The sequence below is a fragment of the Harmonia axyridis genome, chromosome 3 (assembly GCF_914767665.1).
Source record: "Harmonia axyridis chromosome 3, icHarAxyr1.1, whole genome shotgun sequence".
Taxonomy (NCBI): domain Eukaryota; kingdom Metazoa; phylum Arthropoda; class Insecta; order Coleoptera; family Coccinellidae; genus Harmonia; species Harmonia axyridis.
In genome coordinates, this window is record NC_059503.1 from 36188646 (window position 1) to 36209116 (window position 20471).

Consider the following 20471-nt stretch of genomic DNA (forward strand, 5'->3'; position numbering starts at 1 on the left):
TAACATGCTTACGGGAGCAGGCTATATGTTTTCAATGTATCTACTTCATTTTTTGAATATGAAATGTATTAATGGAATAGTTATCTGTTATTTTTGAATTTCTTCAAATCACTTCTCACCTTAAGGGTGTTCAATACCTTGTTCATACCACTGCTATTTCAGTGCTAATCAACTACATTTCCAATTCCAAAATACAGGTCGGATTCATTTCATTTTTTGAGTGAACAATGACGTGATAGTGAACTTGAAGGTCTCGTCTCGATTTTCAAAAAAAAATCGATAGTATTCCGAAAATTGAACTTTGAAATTAAACACATTCTTTAAATGTAGGTAGTCAATCACTACTTTGTCGCCTAGTAAAACAAATTATTGTGTGAATTTTATTTGGCAATAACCCTTTTCATCCGATTTCGATGAAACAAAGCTTGAATATTGAACTTAGATGAGCTGAATATATCTGTAAAAACCCAAAGTGACACCCGATAGACAGAACAAAATACAACTTTTCATTCCTATTCTGTTACTCTTTTCTTATTGCCCTCACTAATTTTTGTTCACGACTTATAATACGTGTCAAATGTCAAATGATCATTTGAATAATCATTCTGAATTTCAGGAGAATATCAGAAATTCTCATCTAGATAAAGAGACCGACAACAATAACCTACTAAATCGCATATCTTATATTCCTATACACAGTGTTGTGGCCTCCAAAGGCACATAAAATGAGAACTCAAAAGCTTTTCGAATTTAAATTCTAGAAATCTCAATATGCAAATTTTTCTGATTTTCTCTGTGAAATCATACAACCAGAGATGATCATATATTTTTTCTCAATTCGAATAAATTGCTATTTCTATTATCCATACTCAAAATAAGTCCATGACAGTGGTTCATTGTCATTTCTAACTTCACAATATTTTCAGCGATTTTCTTATTAAGTATTATATACCTAAACAGTGGCGTACCCAGACATAAGCCTTGGAGGGGGGATAAAGGAAAAAAAATCAAATTTTCCTTCTTTTGAAGAAGTTTTCCAAAGAATTTTGCTTACTCATAATAAGATTGTGATATATAAGGTTGTTACATATAATGGATATTCCTCCTGGGGGTATATATCCCCCTTATCCCCCCCTAGTATACGCCACTGTATCTAAACTGAACTGAATTTCTAAAGTTTACAGAAACACAAATTTACTCTTTGCTGGGCTTCATCGAGAGTTGAGATTTTATTAGGGGCAATAAATACCAAACAGGCGATTCTTCAAGTTGAATGGGTGTGTCAGGTACAAATCTACCAAAAATTTTTGGGTAGCTCCATCTAGCGGAATTGCAGTTTCAGCGCAAAGTAGTCTACAACCTTAAGAACTGCTGACAAAAGTAAAAACTATGAAATTACTGCTTATGCTTACTTAACGAAATACAGGGTGATGAAGTAAGAAATATCGTTTTTCCTTGGAAACCACAAAATATTTCAAAATAACCTTTTAAACATTGCTATAACTTTTCAAACAATACAAATTAGTGTTGGAATTCTTACAAAAAATGGTGAGGGGTCGGAGAATACAGGGCTCGCGTGAGTTTTATTCACCCATATTTTTGAAGGAGCATCTGATTGGTGTATAAGAGTAAAATTTAAAATGAATTTGTCTATCGCATAAATTTTGTTTCTTCCTGCAATTTGATATTCACAAGCGTTTCCAGAAAAATAAATCCTGAAACTAAGGCTGTCATAGTTTTCGCAATGCCTCATGTTTCAAATATCATAATTAATTAATTGAAGTATTCATTATCATTTCAAACCAAAAAGACAAATAAAAAATTTTCTCCCTGTATTATGGTATGGTAAGCATATAGCAAATAGGATACTTGTATTCAGGGCCCCATCAAGGGACATCACTGCCCGCTTGCGGAACATATTTTGGCGCCCCTTAAAGGAGGGAGGTGGAGAAAAGTACTACTGTATAATCGGAAATTTTTTTTTTGAAGTTTTGTTGAGAATTTAGTATAGAATGGTTGAAAATCTATCAGCAACCTTCATTGCCTTAAGAACTTCATGGTGTTATTTGTAACATAATACATTTCAAATGTGTTTCAAAACTTAAGCTGTATTCTTCTATAAATCATTATTCATAAAGGCATAAACATTTAATTAGGATCAATCCAGAAATTGAATGGATGTTTTTCTAGATTTGGCTGCTGCAAATTCTGTTATATTATCAATCAATCAATTTTATCGAGTATCTCTTGCTCTATATCTAAGATTGCCAATCCAGAAAATATTTCTTGAGACATGGTAGACTTCAAATAGTTTTTAAAAATTTTTAATTCAGTGAATGATCTCTCACCAGAAGCAACAGACACAGGACACAGGTAAAGTGGGACGGATTCTTGAGGCAGTACTAAGATTCGGTAGAGAAGAAGTTAGATTATTTTCAAAAATATATTGTAGAATTTCAAGAGGATTTTCGCTTCAGATAATGAAAACAATCTTAGGGCTTTTATCTCGTTGAATAAATCATTTTCTTTCACGTCAGTCTCTTTTTTTCCTGTCATCAGTTAGCTTTTGTTGAAGAGCATGACAGCATTTCAATAGATATTTGTCATTTAATTTAAGAATATCACAAATAAAACAAAAAACATTAACGTTATCTACTATTTAAGGAACTTAGTGTTTGATCAATTATTTTCTAAAAGAAATTTATTTTAAAAGCGATTTTTGGATCTTCCGTCTGTTCATAATCGAACAATTTTGGTATATACTTTCGTCTTACAGTATATAATGGAGAAAACCCTTGATCTATCTCAAGAACAGCCGCTAGTTTTCCAGCTCCCGCAAGTTTTTCCTTGAGAACATTATCATCCCTATAATTTTTGAAATGATCAACTAAATTCTTCAAATGGTTTTGGCACACTTTAATGTCAATCGCTACACTTTGCATCATGTTGCTTACAATATAAATCTGGAATGAAACATCATAAGAAATTATGATACTTCAAATAAATTTAAAAGAATGAATATTTAATAAAAGAGAATTTGCTTTATGTCTAGTTTTTATGTCAAAATTATCATTTTCTGCTATTTCTAAAAGGCTATCACATATTTGAATAAAATGAAACTTTAGCATCAATTCTACTTGACCATCTAGTATCACTTAGGGGTTTTAGACTTAACTGAGGATCATGCTTTTTTATAACATTCCAATCTCTTTGTGGATGAAGAGAAATATATATAAAGTTCTTTTACAATATCAAAAGAGTCCACTGTTTTATTTGAAACCTTAGCAGCATCATTTTCAGTTAAATTTAAGCTGTGTGCAGCACATAGCGCAAAAAATGCCCTAGGATTAGCAAGGAGTATGCGTTTTTGTAAACCAATATCTGGCTATTTCATGCCGATTGCGACGTTCGAAAACTTGTATAAATTGCAAGAAAGAAGTTTTGAAAAAAAAATTGTTGAAAAATTTGAAAGAATTTTTTTCGAAAATCTTTGGTCCATCGGTTCTTCATGCGGTCTATAAGAGGTTTTGGCGCCCTTTTAGAGTGGCGCCCGCGTGCGGTGCACGCGTTGCACGCGCGGTTGCGGGGGCCCTGCTTGTATTAAAATACATATGCCAATCAACCTCACAACAAGCGGGGCGGGGTGTTGTTGACTGTAGGATGTTGGCTATATAAATAAATTGAATATGAAAAATTCATTATATTATTTGGATATTGAATTGAAGGTCGAAGTAAATACTAAAGATTATAAAATAAATAATTTTGAATAGGTATTCAGATTTTATTCAGGTGTTCCTAGGATATCAAATATATTCTGAATATCGAATTGAAAATCATAATGAATATTTAACAGAGCGAGCCCAGTCGATCTCTTACTTCCCATTGTACTTCATAAATACGTTTTCAATCTCTTGAGGGTAGAATAAAACCCCCTTGTTAAGTCGATAAACCAGTGAGCATGGTTAAAATGGATCGACTCGGCTAAACTACTTGCTGAACTACTCGACTAAATTTTCATTGTTCATCAGACACGTTTAGTTTTTAAATAACTCTCCACACTGAAATAATAGTGTAATTGAACTCTTTTAAGTATGCATCTACATCTAGTATCAGAATTATGCCGCAGGAGCGATGAAGTAAAAACAAATAAATGTGCCATTATATTTATTAACATTTGAAATAATTTTTATTCTTTGAAACTATGTGCCTAGCAAGATGAGAAGATATGACGTGAAAATTTGTTATATTTATTACTGTATACATTATAAGGAAGCCGATTGGATGCATTTTTTAAATATGTTTTACTTAGGTACTGATCGATACATCTAATATTGTCAATTTTTGAATTGATATCACATTGTACAAAATTTTTTACTCTCTTGGCTGCAGAGTAACTTTGAATCCATTAGATGGTCTCATCATCAAATTAATTTTCAGTTGAATTTCTTCTATGCTTTTATATTCCGTCTTGAGTTCGAATTTTCTTATTATCTTCGACAGAATCAATTTCATGATGATCATTGCATATCTGTATCCTGGATAAAATATATTATAATTGATTGAATTCATGTATTTATATCAATAATGTATATTACCAAAACATATTCTTGGTCCCCCTGAGAATGGTAAATAAGAGTATGGGTGCATCTTAGATAGTTTTTCAGGTAGAAATCTGTTTGGATCGAATTTTAGCGGATCTTCCCAATATTTCGGGCTTCTGTGCAAATGCATAATGCCAATAAGTATTATACTATCCTTGGGTATGGTCAAATTGTCTAGAAAATAAAATATTCATTATTTCTATAACAATATACCAAAATTTGTAGGACGTTGAGAAAGATGAGTGTATAGATTATTGTATAAAGCAATTTCCGAAATCATCTCTGCTGTCAGCTATAATCCCTAGAAGATACTCCCTAAAAAGGCGCTCTTCAGAAATATTTGGAGTATCCTCATAAAATTTGATTCAGAGTATGGTTTTTCATGACAAGTATTATTATTGGTACTTGGTACATAAGAATTCGCATATTCCAACATTTTATACTTCTTGCGTGGGTTTATTTACTTCTTTGTCGTACAACACATTTAATAGAGTCTGATAGAACTTTTTGAGCAGAAGCAAGAAATAGAAATAGTAATTACGAAATCAAACCTTCGATGGAAGAAGTGATGATATGATTGAAGATCTCATATAATTAACAAAAATTTCATTGTACAGGGTGGGCAAATTTGGATGTTTTAGCACTACAACTTTTAAACCAGAGGTGATAGACAAAATCTGATACCCACTTCTCGATCTCTTTTTCTGAGAAACTATCAAGGGTAGTATTCATTTTTGGCCACCTTCTTTTGTTTTCGAGTTATAAGCGAAAATTGGAAAAATGGCGATATCGAAAAACATTCATATCTCCGTTGATATTGATGATAGAGCTCATAAATGAAAACATTATACAGGCACTTTTTTACGTAGAATCCAGTGGCGTGCTTGTCTTTTCAAAATAATTTTCAATTACGAAGCTATGACCCAAAGTTATGTTTTTTTAAATAGGAACACTATATTTCTGTGACATTTTTTGAAACCTCAATTTTTCCTGATTACAAAAATATATAACATCGTATAGTTTGTATCAATATAAATAATGGAAAATGATCAAAAACTTTTCTCACCTGAGTGTCTCAATATATCTATGGTTTCAAATGTTGATGAGCACAGAAAAATATAGCTTCTTATAACAAGAGCAGTATCCTTCCGTCAATCTGATTATTTATATGATTTTTACTAATTTCGACAAAAATGTTCATTGTGCCTGTTGAATATCCCAGCGCTACTTAAGTGCACTTCATCCGACCATATAATTTTTTCAAAAAACGACGGGTCTTCTTCTAGTTTTTCTATATACCAATGGCAATATTCTAATCGGCAGGCAGGATCCCTAGGCCGTAGAGAAGGTTGTTTCTCTAATTCTGTGGTTACTCCGTTCATTCTTCCACATCTTGTAGAACAAAATCGTGCGAGAATATATCAGAAACGCACAGTTTTCATGGTTATATTTTATTATTATATGTTGGTACTCCGAACTTTCCGCCACGGCTTTATCTGTCAATTCATCAATTTGCCTCGAAGAAATCAGTTCTGCCAACCAAATTTTTTCAAGCCAAAAATCACTAAAGGATATTTATGGAAATATTTCATTAATTTCAATAAGAATGCAATGAATTAGAGAAAATAATGTATAATACTCGTACAGAACGCTCATTCTATCAAGAATATCAATGCCTTCTGCACTTGTATTAAAAATAACTATTCCTATAGGTATAGGGTCGAAATTAATTTTTTTTTTAATATCCAGAGCTCGCTTTCTAGCTATACCAGTTTCTTCTTCTATTTGACGACTCGAAATATTAGGGTTTGCGGATACAGTACCGATTACACTTAATACACTTTTTTCTTCGTCATGTATATTATACTTCTTTGGTCTTTTTTTTGTCAAACTTCCATGTTCAATCAAATTGTTTTTGATTCGTTCAAATATTGACTTGTGCGGTTGACTTCTTTCTGGAAAACTATTCAAATAGTCTTGTGATGCTGCATCCTCATTATAATTGCATCTAATGTAACATTCGAGCATATTGAACTTTTCGTTATTTCCATAATTCATTTTGAAATAGAAAAATATACAAGTATTTCGAAACAATGATACTCGTAGCGCTGATTTGATTTCAAATGATATAAATTGATGATTTGACAGTCAAAGCTCGAATCTCTATGATAGCAGTCCATTATTCTGTGAGAAATTGAGTAAAAAGCATAGCAATGAAGAAACTAATAGAAGGAGACTGTGGCAATGATACAATGCTAAATTTTTCTGTGCTCGTCAACATTTGAAACCATAGAAATATTGAGACACTTAGGTGAGAAAAGTTTTTGACCATTTTCCATTATTTATATTGATACAAACTATACGATGTTATATATATATTTGAAATCAGAAAAAATTAAGCTTTCAAAAAATGTCACAGAAATATAGTGTTCCCATTTAAAAAAACATAACTTTGAGTCATAGCTTCGTAATTGAAAACTCTTTTGAAAAGACGAGCACGCCACTGGATTCTACGTAAAAAAGTGCCTATATAATGTTTTCATTTCAGAGCTCTATCATCAATATCAACGGAGATATGAATGTTTTTCGATATCACCATTTTTCCAATTTTCGCTTATAACTCGAAAACAAAAGAAGGTGGCCAAAAATGAATACTACCCTTGATAGTTCCTCAGAAAAAGAGATCGAGAAGTGGGTATCAGATTTTGTCTATCACCTCTGGTTTAAAAGTTGTAGTGCTAAAACATCGAAATTTGCCCACCCTGTACAGTGCATCCCATTTTGGGTGAGACAGCCAGGTTTCTCGCTTGTTATTTAAGATAGAGCCTTGCGGTTTTCACGTTCCGGTCCTACTTTTTCGTGAAACTCAAGTTGGTCTAATCAGATTTTGCATAACTCTTTCCGTTCAAGAGATACAGGGTGATTTTGGAAATTGATACTTTTCGGAACCCTCCTTTATCTCAGAAGTTATCAGAAATAATGCTGAGCTAAAAACTGCGTCTGAATCATAATTCTGCCTAGAATCCAGTGGCGTACCCATTTTTTTTCCGGGGTATGGTTTTTAAGATTCAACACAAACCTATTTTTTTTTTGATGGAACACCCTGTATTTCATAACTTCGTTGAATTCGTTATTTTTTTCCCTTCAAAATGATGTATTATATTATGTAGGTAGGATGTTAAATTGCTGGTTATTTAAGCTTAAAAATTATCTGAAATTTTTCAGCTGTGCTTCAATATGACCTGAACTTCAATAAGATTTTATCCACTCTCGGAGGTCTCTGAGAAACCTCCCAATACTTGTGCGAGATGGTAGAATTATTGTATTCTGTGTAGGTTTTTTGTCCCAATATTTTACTGGATCAGCACTCCTATAGGCTATTCCCTTTAGCTATGAAATGACGTCATTAAACGTTTTCCAGTATAATTGTCAACATGAATTTCATGAAATTCAGAAGGATGATGTTGAAATAAAACTTGGTTGTCTTTGGTTTTATTACAGCACCTTACATTAACAGCTTCATTAACAGCTTCATTAACAAATATGGTGGTCCATAACCCTCGCCATAACCCATACTTGTGCTTGTGCTTGTGATGCTTTAACTGCCTAGTTTAAAATGATTGAGTAAGAACCTTCACCAACTTGATAACTAAAATTATTACTTTGGATTAACACAACTCCATTTCTTTGTTAGTTTCATTTTCTGAAGTTGGTATCTTGCTTTTTGAATATTTAATGTGCTTGTTTAATCTTAATAATAACACTAAGATTAAACCAGCCCTCCAACATTCAATTATATTTATACTCGAAAATGGTCAATTATGAAACACTTGAAATATATTTTTTGTATGAAAGAGTTTAGATTTGAGATCTTCGATGAAAAAACTAAGATTTCAATTGTTAATTATCAGTATAAGATGTGATCATCTGATATTAATTTAATTATTATTGATATCAATTTCTTCCATATTTGGAAAAAAATGGATAAGGTTGACGTCATGAAATTTGGTAATTTGAACTCACCCATTCTGAAATCATCTGAGGCAACCCTGAGAAATAAAGGTGCAATCGGAAAGAGTCGTAAGGTTTCCTTTATAAACATTTCTGTAAATTGAAGCTTCGGTATATCTGCTTTGGTTGGATATCTGTCTTGGCCCAACACTTCTATTGCTTCTTCGTAAACTTTTTGCTGTTGGAGAGAATAACAAGTGTGAATATTTTTGTTTGAGCCTTTATTTGATGAAAATTCATTCATATTCAGTAGTAGCTGATATCTGGGAGCTTTCAAGCACCAAAGGTTTCAAGAGTGAGGAGAATATTATAAGTTTTCAGCATTTTCTGATTCTATATTTTTTTAAAAAGGAAATGTTCAATTTCATTAGTGATAAATAAATGCTTTCGATGCACTACATTTGCAGGTACCGCAACCAATCGACGCCCTATCGACGGCATCTTTGGTGTTTAATTGCCGCTTCATCATTTTACAAATCTTCCTACCCAGTAATCTATCTAGCATTCTAGCTCATAAAACTTGCGAAGATTGCCAGGATTGAGTGTTTCTTACCCTCTTGTTCTTAATGGGGAAAGTTTTCCAAGAAAATGAGAAATGGCCAAGGCCACCGAAATTGGTTCACGTGTACCTCGTCGATTATGTGCTTAGGTAGTTTGAACACTTTTCATTATCCGTCTTACCAGTAGGTTGGCATTCCTTTGAATATTCAGGTTTATGGACAGATTGTAAATTGAAGATTGAAAATTTTCATTTCCTTTATTCTCACCATTCTCTGTCGCCGCTGTCTCGCTGTCACCGTTTCTGCCCTCGTTTCTGCAGCATATATGAGAATCGGTCTCACGTATGCTTTGTACAGGGTGGGCAAATAAGAGAGGTAAGCGGCTATATTGAAGGATCCACTCATCGTAGAGACTTGCGGTAAAAATTTTTACCACTAAAGTGTACAAAAAAAACACACTGGACACTGGATTGTTTTAAAGTTCATACATCTACCGCTAGGGAGCGTAATAGCTATCGTCGAGTAGAAAAATGAATTTTACTCGAAAAGGTTTCATATGGAGTTGAAGAAATAACATCATCACTGTAATCCTTGGAAAATTCTTTATCTTTTTGAATTCTCACTTTCGAATTTACGATATCGAATAAGGGTAGGGGAAAGGGAGAAATCTGACTGATTGAAATGCCTGTAACTTTAGTTTGGCTCAACATTTTTGAGCAAATTAGATCTCGTCTGAGAGATGACGTCTTGTTGATTGGGGACAAAATATACTCATGATAAATTTGTTTTTGCTGCTTTCGATAGGGAGCGCTAACTCAGAAGTTCATCATTTTGTTCATTTTGCTCCGAAATTTCAAATGAAATGATAGGATTTTCTCAACAGAAACAGAAGTTCAATCAAATTTGCATGAAAAATCCTATAGGTCGCAAAGCGATAGTTCCAGGCGTTCTGGAGTTATGGCCGAAAGAAGATATTCTTCAACTGATGCACTGAAAAACCAAATTGTTTCTTCAAGTTCTGACAGAAACATAAATCCCATCAAATTTGTATGAGAAAACCAAAAGGTCGCAAAGCGATAGCTTCAGGCGTTCTGGAGTTATGGTCGAAAAAAGTTATTATTCAACTAATGCACTGAAAAACTAAAGTTTGTCTTCTTTGGTCCATAACACCAGAACGCCTGAAGCTTTCGCTTTGAGACCTTCTAGTTTTTCCATATAAATTTGATGGGATTTCTGTTTCTGTCAGAACCTAAAGACCCAATTTGGTTTTTCAGTGCATCAGTTGAAGAATATTTTCTTTCGGCCATAACTTCAGAACGCCTGAAACTATCGCTTTGCGACCTCCAGGATTTTTCATGCAAAATTGATGGAACTTCTGTTTCTGTAAAAAACTGGTTATACATTTATGATTCAAAGTATTGTCCATCGGTGGCCACTATTTTCTCCCATCTTTCGGGCAGCATACGAATCCGGCATTGAAAAAACTGATGATCATCTCTTGAAGCGATCCACGAATCGATCCAATTTTTTACTTCTTCATAAGACCTTCGAAGTGCTGGTCAGCCAGGCGGTGTGCCATTGATCGAAACAAGTGGAAGTCCGAGGAGGCAAAGTCTTGAGAATGCGGCGGGTGGGATAGGACTTCCCATTTCAACGTGTTCAAGTATGTCTTGATCACTTTCGCAACATGGGGTCGAACATTGTCAAGCTGTAAAATCAATTTATCATGTCACTCGTTGTATTGCGGCCATTTGTTTATCAATGCTCGACTCGAACGCAGTAATTGCGTTCGATAACGATAGCCTGTGATTGTTTCAGTCGGTTTCAACAACTCATAATACACAACGCCGAGATGGTCCCATCAAATACTAAGCATGACTTTGGAACCGTGAATATTCGGTTTGGCCGTCGACGTGGAAGCATGGCGAGGATATTCCCATGATTTTCTGCGCTTGGGACTATCGTAATGAACCATTTTTCCTCTTCAGTAACAATGCTATGCAGAAATCCCTTCAGTTTTTGCCTTGCCAGCAAAGTGATCACAAGCAAACAAATGCCGTTCAATATATCTCTGCTTCAACTCGTACGGAACCTAATTTCCTTGTTTCTAAATAATTCCCATGACTTTCAGGCGTTTTGGAATGGCTTGTTGTATCACTCCCAATAATCCTGCCAATTCTTTTTACGTTTGACTCCAGTCTTGATCAAGTAATACCTCCAATTCTGCATCTTCGAAAAGCTTCTCTCCTCCACCGCCATGCTGATCCTTAACGTCGAAAGCACCATTCTTGAAGCGTTGAAACCATTCTCGGCATGTTCTTCCACTAATAGCGACCTAACTATAGGTATTTGAGAGCATTCTATGAGCCTAAGCCGCAGATTCTTTTATATTAAAGCAGAAATTCAAAACCTGCCTCAAAACGAGAATTTGGCTCGTAAGCTGACATGTTTAATCGAGAATAACTTTATGATGCAGACACAAATCGACTAATATTTCGATGGCGATATGTTTACAAATACCTAAGGTTATTCTATCTACGATCTATTTATTTCAACTACCGCTTGCCGCTACAGTCATCTATTGCTAGACGGCGGAAGCAAAGTTGTACACCTTATATATAGGTACGAGCTTTTGTTTTGTGTTTCATGGTCTTGTTTCTCCAGATGATATCTCTTAGGCATCCAACAATCTTTGCAGTCCTGTACGACTATGCTCTGACTTCTCCCATACAATGTTCCGTTCACTAGATATTATTACACTCAAATAATTAAATCGTGTCCTTTGTATGATTTTACCGTTTATTACCAACTCACATCCAAAAGCGTTCTTCAGCGACAACCATTGCTTTGGATTTCTCGCAGCTAATACTCAAATTCTGCATCATTGGCATACCATAGAATCTGGAGAGAGCAGTGTTCAATCTTCTTCGACGGAAATACTGCCCTGGGCTCGTAGCGCGAAGCATTAACAGGAAAACTTCCAATCGATGGTAAGTTAAAATCCCCAAAAACTTAGGTTTCCCGCTTGATCGATCCTCTGGGTCCCCAGATTCGATTCCTACGTATCGGAAAAGTTCATCTTGTACCCAAAATCAATTGAGTGAATGCTCACTTTCGCAAAAAGCTCAAAGCTCAGATTTACCAAGCAGTCGAAAGCTCATACTCATCCATCGTGGAGACCAAAAAACTGGCTTGAGCTTTTGATGAATTAAGTGTCAGTGTCCCATTTTAGAAAAGAGCGTTCATACTCTATAGTCTTCTTTTTTAAACTCATATATTTCATAAGCTGCATCTAATTTTCTCTTTTACAGCAATATCTAATTGGAATTTCTTTGAAAATTCATCTTTTTCAACTTTTATTACATGAGATGCAATTAATTTTCTCCAAAAAATGTTTTGCACAAATTTACATAACTAAAAAATTTTCGGACAATTTTGATTGAACAATCGTTATAATTTGGTTAAAGTCACTGAAATAATCTTGGGCTGATATCACATGAAGATGATTTCAATTAATATATTAACTTACTAAGAAACATTTGGTGAAACATAGATAATATAGCAAGGAGTAAATGATTGAAATTTGGAGAAAAAACGGAGAGTTTACAATTTTTTAATGAATGTATTAATAATTGTTTGTCCCCCGCAATTATCTATACACTCCCCAACACGTGTCGGCATTAATGCAATAAGATGGTCTATTTCTCCCTTAGGGATATTATCTCAAGCTACAAAAATCAGTGAGGGTTGGGGTAAATTTCCAAGCCTTCTACCCATGATGTCCCAAACATGCTCTGAGGGCGAAAGATCAGTTAAAACTAACTCTGGCAACATGAGGTCGGCCATTATCTTGCTGAAATATTGGATTCTCGAGCCGGTTAAGGTAAGGGAGAACATATGGCTTCACTATTTCTTGAAGGTAACGCAGCGCTGTCATGTTACCTCCAATAAAGACCAAAGGTAACCTACTTGCATGTGCAATAGCACCCCATACCATAACGCCTACTGTTCGGTGTACATGATGCTCAACGTCAAACTGAGATTCACGTCTTCCTCTCCGAAGTCGTCTAAGCCTTCTGCGGCCATCATGTGCACCCAAGGAGAATCGGGATTCATCAGAAAATACGACCTGACGTCATTCCACATTCCAATGTTGACGTTCCCTGCACCACTGTAATCGTTGCCGCCGATGCTCAACCGTCAGAGGTAACACAAAATGGGGTCGATAATGCTGCAGTCCAAAAGACCTCATCCGGCTGACAATTACAGGATGGCCTTGTTCTCTTAACCACTCATTAGTCAAAGGTCGAGTTCGGTCTCTAATAGTCTTAGACGTCGATCTTGAACTTCATTTGTGCACTTTCGACGTCCGGTGCCTACTCTTCTTCGATTTTGGGCATTATCAAACCACGATTGGCAATATCTCATAACAGTAGTTGAATTTCTGTTCGTACGGTTAGAGATTTCTCGATATGACAATTCCACCTCCCCTAGACTAACAATTCATCCTCTTTCAAATACACTCAGCTGGCGATAAATTCCGCGTACACATGCTCTATTTATTTTAACAACTAAACATCGACTTTGGATCCCCTCGAACAGCTGGTTTGACGTATTCAAGTCACAAAAATTGTTGTTGGTTTTTCTCAAAATTCAATCATTTACTCCTTGCTTTACTATGTTTCACAAAATAAAAATCAATTTAAACAGCTCCTTCTGGGTGTTGCAGTTTCTTTCTCAGTTCGTATATTATGCAATTGTTCACGAAAAACGAGAATATTTATTTTAGTCAATATATGAATCATTTGATATTATTGTTTTTCAGGAATGTTTACCAGCTGTATGGACAGTCTCTGCGTCAGATGATCCGATAGGTGATAATTATTATTATTGAAAACGAGGAATGATCGAAATTGGTATAAATATCCTCGATACCTATAATTAAGTATTTGACTTCCGTGAAATACGTAGATAATACCTAAACACAACAAGCATACCTATCTGGTGGCTCCATAAAATGTATGTTGAAAATGATTTATGTCAATTATGTTTACCGCCAATCATACTTATGGCTCCATCTGGGCAGGATCGACGCCAGGATCGCAAACCGGATATTTTGCCGGGGCGCCAAATTTTAGGGGCGCAGTCAGTTGAAAAAAAACAAGACATATTTTTTGACACAATGTTCTCTAAATTTTAACCTGTTGTGAATTTCAATATACTTTTTCTGTTTATTTCTATTTTATTCATTTTGTTTTATTTCTGTTTATTTTTATTTTATTTATTTGTCTTCTCTGATTATTTTTCTAAATCTTAAAATTCACTGAGCTATCGTTGCAACACGTAAATGTTTTCTCAGTGAAGATACCACTGCTTGTAGTAAAATAATAAAATTACCAAGAGCAAATTTTTTTTGAATCGAATAGGCGCTTATGAAAATACGAATAGGTACCGAAAGGAACCTTTAAAACCTACGTTGTCTTTTCAATATAAACGTATAGAGCGTCGTACATTTAAACAATGCAGGACGTTTTTGATTAAATCGACAAAACGTCCTTTGATAAATTTGAAAAGGTGAGTTAATCTTAAAAAATGCGATTTCATATGAAATTGAAAAAATGCCTGAGGGGAATAACCAAGGTTCCATTAAAGAAAATCCAGATAAATAATGCAAAGCAGGGCGGAAAAATTTTATTTTACCGAGGAGCCAAAATGTCTGGCGATGGCCACAATATTGATAAATGAAAATATGTTCAATTTAGAACGGAAATATGTCGCTTAAATACAACTCAAAATGGTATTAAGTTGCTTAATAGAACCTTTTCAGGACTTGCCCTCAGATATGTTCAAGCAAATAAATGAGAATCTACTGCTTCAATGCGCTTTTTATATGTAGTATTGATGCAGATTTTCCGTCAATTACAGATATGTTATTCTGCCCATTTACGCCAGATATCTACTTTTTAGTACGTAAGTAGGTATCTACCAATAGCGGGCAGAATGAAGATTTTGAAACGCTCTATGATTGCGTATATTCGTAACAATCTATACTAACTGACAAAGAAACTGCAACACCCAGAAGGAGCACATGTTGCCAGAATTGGTTTGAACTTTTTCGAAGCGACCCATGTGAATATTTTCCCATGGCCGCCCAGATCTCCCGATCTTTTGCCCATAGAGCATGTTAGGGACATCGTGGGTAGAAGGCGCTTGAAAATTTACCCCAGCCCCACGGACTTTGGCGGATCTCACACGTGAAATATAGGTAGCTTGGGATAGTATCCCTCAAGAAGAAATAGACCATTTTATTGCATCAATGCCGAGACGTGTTGAGGAGTGTATAGATAATCGCGGTGGACAAACACATTATTAACAAGTTTATTGAAAAAAATTGTAAACCCTTCGTTTTTTTCTCCAAATTTCAATAATTCACTCCTTGCTTTACTTTCTATGTTATTTTAATTTAAACAGCTCCTTCTGTTTGTTGCAGTTTCTTACTCAGTTAGTATATTTTGTTTTATCTTCGTCTCCTTCGTTTATAAATAAGTCCAATTATTTTCGGTAATTTTCCTTGTAACAATCTATGCAATATTCTTAGCTGTTTTTCTTATTCTTTTTTCCTCTTCTTTCTTTTATAATAATTTCGAGTATTATTGTTCAATTAATAAAAATACCTATCATAAATTGATCCCTAAATAGAAATCGCGATGGATACTGCGTATTCAGTCGCCTACGGAGGACCAAACTATCTTATTGAAGTGTATTTTCATCCACACAAACACACCGATTTTGGACAGCCGGCATAAAAGCGGCCGATATTTCATCGATAGCAGGTGTTTTTTCATACGCACTGGATTTTTAACGGTCAAACAACCAGTTGTTTTTTTGTTCGTGACACGAGGTTATTGAATAATAATATTAAATAGTGAATCCTATATGGTAGGTTGATTATTTAGGAATGATGACTATAAGCAAATTTTTCAGTTAAAAAAACTTTTGATCAAATTAGTGTTACAATTGCTTCTGGAAATCGATAGAGGCACATCTGTATCGTTGGAAAATATCTCTGATATTTTGCGTCACATATTTAAGTCTATTGGAAATATTTGAAAATATACGGGGTGATCCATTTAAAAAATCAATTTGAACAATCACATTGTTGAATATTTTTTATAGGGAACACCCTGTAGATTAGAAAATAATTTCTCGCTCCTATCCGTTTCCTAATGGATCAAAGCACCTAGTTGCGCTAGCCCTATAGGAAACGGAAAAGGCTGCCCGGTAAGCATTTTTCCGTTTCCTATGAGGCTAGCGCAACCAGTTGCTCTAATCCAGAGATAGGGAACGGCGACGCGCGAGACTACTCCGTTTCCTATGTGATTAGCGCAACTTATACCTACACTAGTTGCCTACTCCGAACGCATGCACTCATTCCTTTTGTGTCCATTGTATAATTGCAGTCAAGTCATATATAGGGTGTCCCGATTATCGATTTGGAGACCCTATATATGTCTTAATTGGAATTATGCTTGAACACATAATGAATTTAATATCGAAATAAATAAAAAATATTTATATATGAGATGTCCCAGCAAAAAATTAAGTAAAAACTCAATATCTCTAAAACGGGTGATATTTTTGAATAATATGGGGTAAAGAACTGCGCGAAAAAAATATAAGTCTCCTATTTCAAAAACACCAACTCTTGTCTGTGAAACGGTATAATTGATTTGTATCACAATAGAATACTATTGTTTCATATAAATTTATTTTTTCGCATGTGACAAAACTGGCCCTAAGTTTTTATAATTTATAACGCCGGGTCAATTTTATTATTTCCGAGAATGATTTTATAGTAACACCTTATATTTGGCAAAATATCCGAAAGTTATGAGTAAGGTTTTTCTCCTCGGCGACTTCAATATACACTGATCAACAATTGCTGGGATCACTTATGAACTTCTCTTCATTTGTATTTTTTTCAAGTTATCTCGTGAATATCTGTACATTATATGTTCTCTAAGGAAAAAGTAAGATGTTTTGAGTTGATTATATCAAAGTCTTCCTCACTTCATCGGCTCTTGTTCACAAAATCGATTATTATCTGTAGGCTGTTACGGGTGGAGTGAAAAGCAATGTGGTATTTGTTATTAAATCTGTTTTTTTCTCTCGTTCAAACACATAAGGTGACAATAATTGAAGAAATAATAACAATATCCGCTTATCAGTCATGCCGAGAAGACGTTCGGCTCCTGTGCAACTGGACCAAATCATACGGTGGATACAGGAAGGTTTGTCCCAGCGAGAAGTGTCCCGGCGGTTGAATGTTTCGCAAAGTGTCGTGAGTCGGGCTTGGAATAGGTTCATCCAAAACGACTCAGTAGCTTATGTTCATGGGGGAGGTCGGCAGCGCAGTACAACAGCTGCCCAAGATCGTCTTTTGATCCTCAATGCTAGGAGAAATCCCACTTACCCGGCGTCACGGCTCAATAGATCACTGAGAGTTGCAACAAGAGTTCTAATTTCGAACCAGACTGTAAGACGACGACTACATGTTCGTGGTTTGAAAGCACGTAGGAGGGTACAACATCCCCGTTTGAATAGGGAACACCGGGTTCATCGACGGCAATGGGCTGAGGAGCACCGCAATTGGACACTTGAAGATTGGAGCCGATGTTTATTTACGAATGAGTCTAGATTTCGTTTGGTCAACTCCGATGGACGTATTCTTGCTTGGAGGGAAAGAGGTCGAAGGTATGCAGAACAGTTTATGGTACCCACAACAGGTTTTGGCGGAGGTTCTATATGTGTATGGGGAGGCATTTGTTTGAACCAACGCACAGAGTTGGTTGTTCCGCAGAACACCACCATGACCAGCCAGAGATATCACGATATGATTATTGAACCCAAATTGTTCCGTTTGTGGCTGCCGTGGGCTAGAATTTCATTTTAATTGACGATAATGCCCGTCCACACCGTAGTCGTCTGGTTAATGAAGCGCTAGAAACTCATGCTATTGATAGGATGGACTGGCCAGCTCGCTCTCCAGACATGAATTGCATCGAACATGTCTGGTCTGAGATGTCTAGACAATTGTCAACCTTAGAACAACCGATCAATAACCTGGAGGACCTTTCTAACGCATTACGGGATATTTTGACGAATTTGCCCCAAAATTTTATAAATCGTTTGATCGAAAGCATGCCTCGTAGGGTAGAATGCTTGAGACGAGCTCGTGGGGGACCAACTAGGTACTAGCTTAACCGAAACTTCAGCCTTCTTGTGGTTTCATCATAAAATTTTTATGTTATTCGAACACAGAATTTTGAGTGTTACTAATAAAAACTTTTTTTCTCTCCAACTTTCCATTTTTTCATTATTTTCTCAAGTGAACCATATTATCAACTGAAAATACTCTGATATCTGACTAAATTTATAATCTTGGAGCGAATATTTCAGAATTAAATTCAGAACAAGTAAGTGATCCCTATCAATTGTTGAGCAGTGTAGACCTATTAAAAACCAATAAAAGTCAAGCTGAATTTGTGAATCTATTAAGTCTTATAATCACCATCACTCAATATTCCAGAACACAAAATAACACCGACGTCACAAACCTGTATAGATAACATCTTCACAAACTACAATAACAGTTATACAGTGCAAGTTATAAACTCTAAAGTTTCAGACCATACTGCTCAAAAATTGAAATTTTGGACGAACCACGAAGACCAGGGTACATATGGAAGGATATACACAGTCCAAAGCAGGCAATCATTCAAAGAAAAATAAAGAGAGCTGTGTTGGAGTGAAATATACGATATAAAGGAAGAGTACGTGAATAGTCAGTGGATGGAGTTCTATGGTAAGTTTCTTCAAATTTTCAATGAGGTGTTTCCCAAAAAAAAAAGAGAATGAAAAGGAAGAAAACCTATATCATCATGAACCATCCTGAAATTGTGAGTATAAAGTCTAAACTAGATCTCCTATTCGTTTTAAGTTCAAAAGATGAAGATTTCAGAATTCAGTACAATCAAACAAAAAAAAATATAATAAAATTTTGCAAAAACATAAAAGACAGAACTTTGAAAAGATGATTTACCACTCCGACAATAAAAGTAAAACCGTATGGAATATTGTGAATTCTATTAAAAATAAAACCCCAAATGAACTACTAACAACTGAATCTCCTCACAAACTTGCAGATGAATTCAATGAATATTTCATAAATGCCGCTCAAAATATACAGGAAGAATCTAAAACTACAGAATTTATGCTAAAAGTAAGGAATAGCAAATCCATGTACTGATATCCAATTACTACAGCAGAACTTGAAGAATTAGCCAGGAAACTTAAAAATAAGAACAGCAGTGGAGATGACGACATCCCCACAAGCATAGTAAAGATTCGATTGAGGAAATAGTGGAGACCCTTACATATATATTAAATAATTCAATTAAGTATGGTATATTTCCCGAAAACCTTAAGATTGCACTCGTTAAACCAATATTTAAGAAAGGAGATATAGAGGAGATCTTGGAAACTATTGGCTTATTAGCCTGTTGCCGTCTCTTTCAAAAATCTTCGAGAAAGCAATGGGAGAAAGACTAATAAATTTTTTGGTAAAGTACAAGATACTGAGTAAAAACCAACATGGATTTGTCAAGGGCAAATCGACAAATACTGCTATTTTTCAGTTCGTCAAAAAAATAGTGGAAACAATGGAGGAGGAGAAAATGAACATATTTGGACTATTTTTTGATCTCTTGAAGGCATACGACAGTGTTGATCATAAAGTATTGTTAAAAATAATGGAGCAATATGAATAAGAGGACAGATATCAAAATGGTTTAGGTCTCACCTAACACACCGAGAACAGAGGGTAGGTATTGATAGTAGAAAATGGGAAAGAAATAAAATCAAACCACAAGGGAGCATATTGAGATGCATTCTATTCGTATTGAATATTAATGATCTAATAGGCATAACTGATATGGGAGAACTGATTATACAAATTTGTTGCTCCGGGATGAAAACTTTCAAAAGTTGTTGACCAACACAGCAAATACTTTCCTCAAGATAGAACAGTGGTTACAATCTCGTAAATTGAAACTCAATGCAGACAAGGCAAGCATAATGTGCTTCAGAACTCATTATTCAAGGCAGAGTAAACCAGAGGAAATTAAAATCAATGAATCAAACTTTAAGCTACATAAAACAACTAAGTTCTTAGGAATAACACTTGACTCGACACTTGATGAACACCTAACATGGAAATAACATATAGAAACTCTAAATAACAACCTTAATTCAGTATGCTATTCCATCAGGGTATTATCCAAATACCTAAGCAAGACGT

At 35.0% G+C, this 20471-nt stretch overlaps 1 protein-coding gene across 1 annotated transcript in view; it reads right to left on the reverse strand.

Moving 5' to 3' along the window:
• Positions 1–4149: 4149 nt before the first annotated feature.
• LOC123675788 (cytochrome P450 4C1-like) overlaps positions 4150–20471 on the reverse strand; it is a 37419-nt gene continuing 21097 nt past the window's right edge. The window contains exons 10-12 of the mRNA XM_045611307.1: positions 8625–8790; positions 4596–4775; positions 4150–4535 (exon numbers count right to left, since the gene is read on the reverse strand). Coding sequence (XP_045467263.1) covers positions 4372–4535; positions 4596–4775; positions 8625–8790 — 510 coding nt within the window. The 3' untranslated portion in view covers positions 4150–4371. The remainder of the gene's footprint in view (positions 4536–4595; positions 4776–8624; positions 8791–20471) is intronic.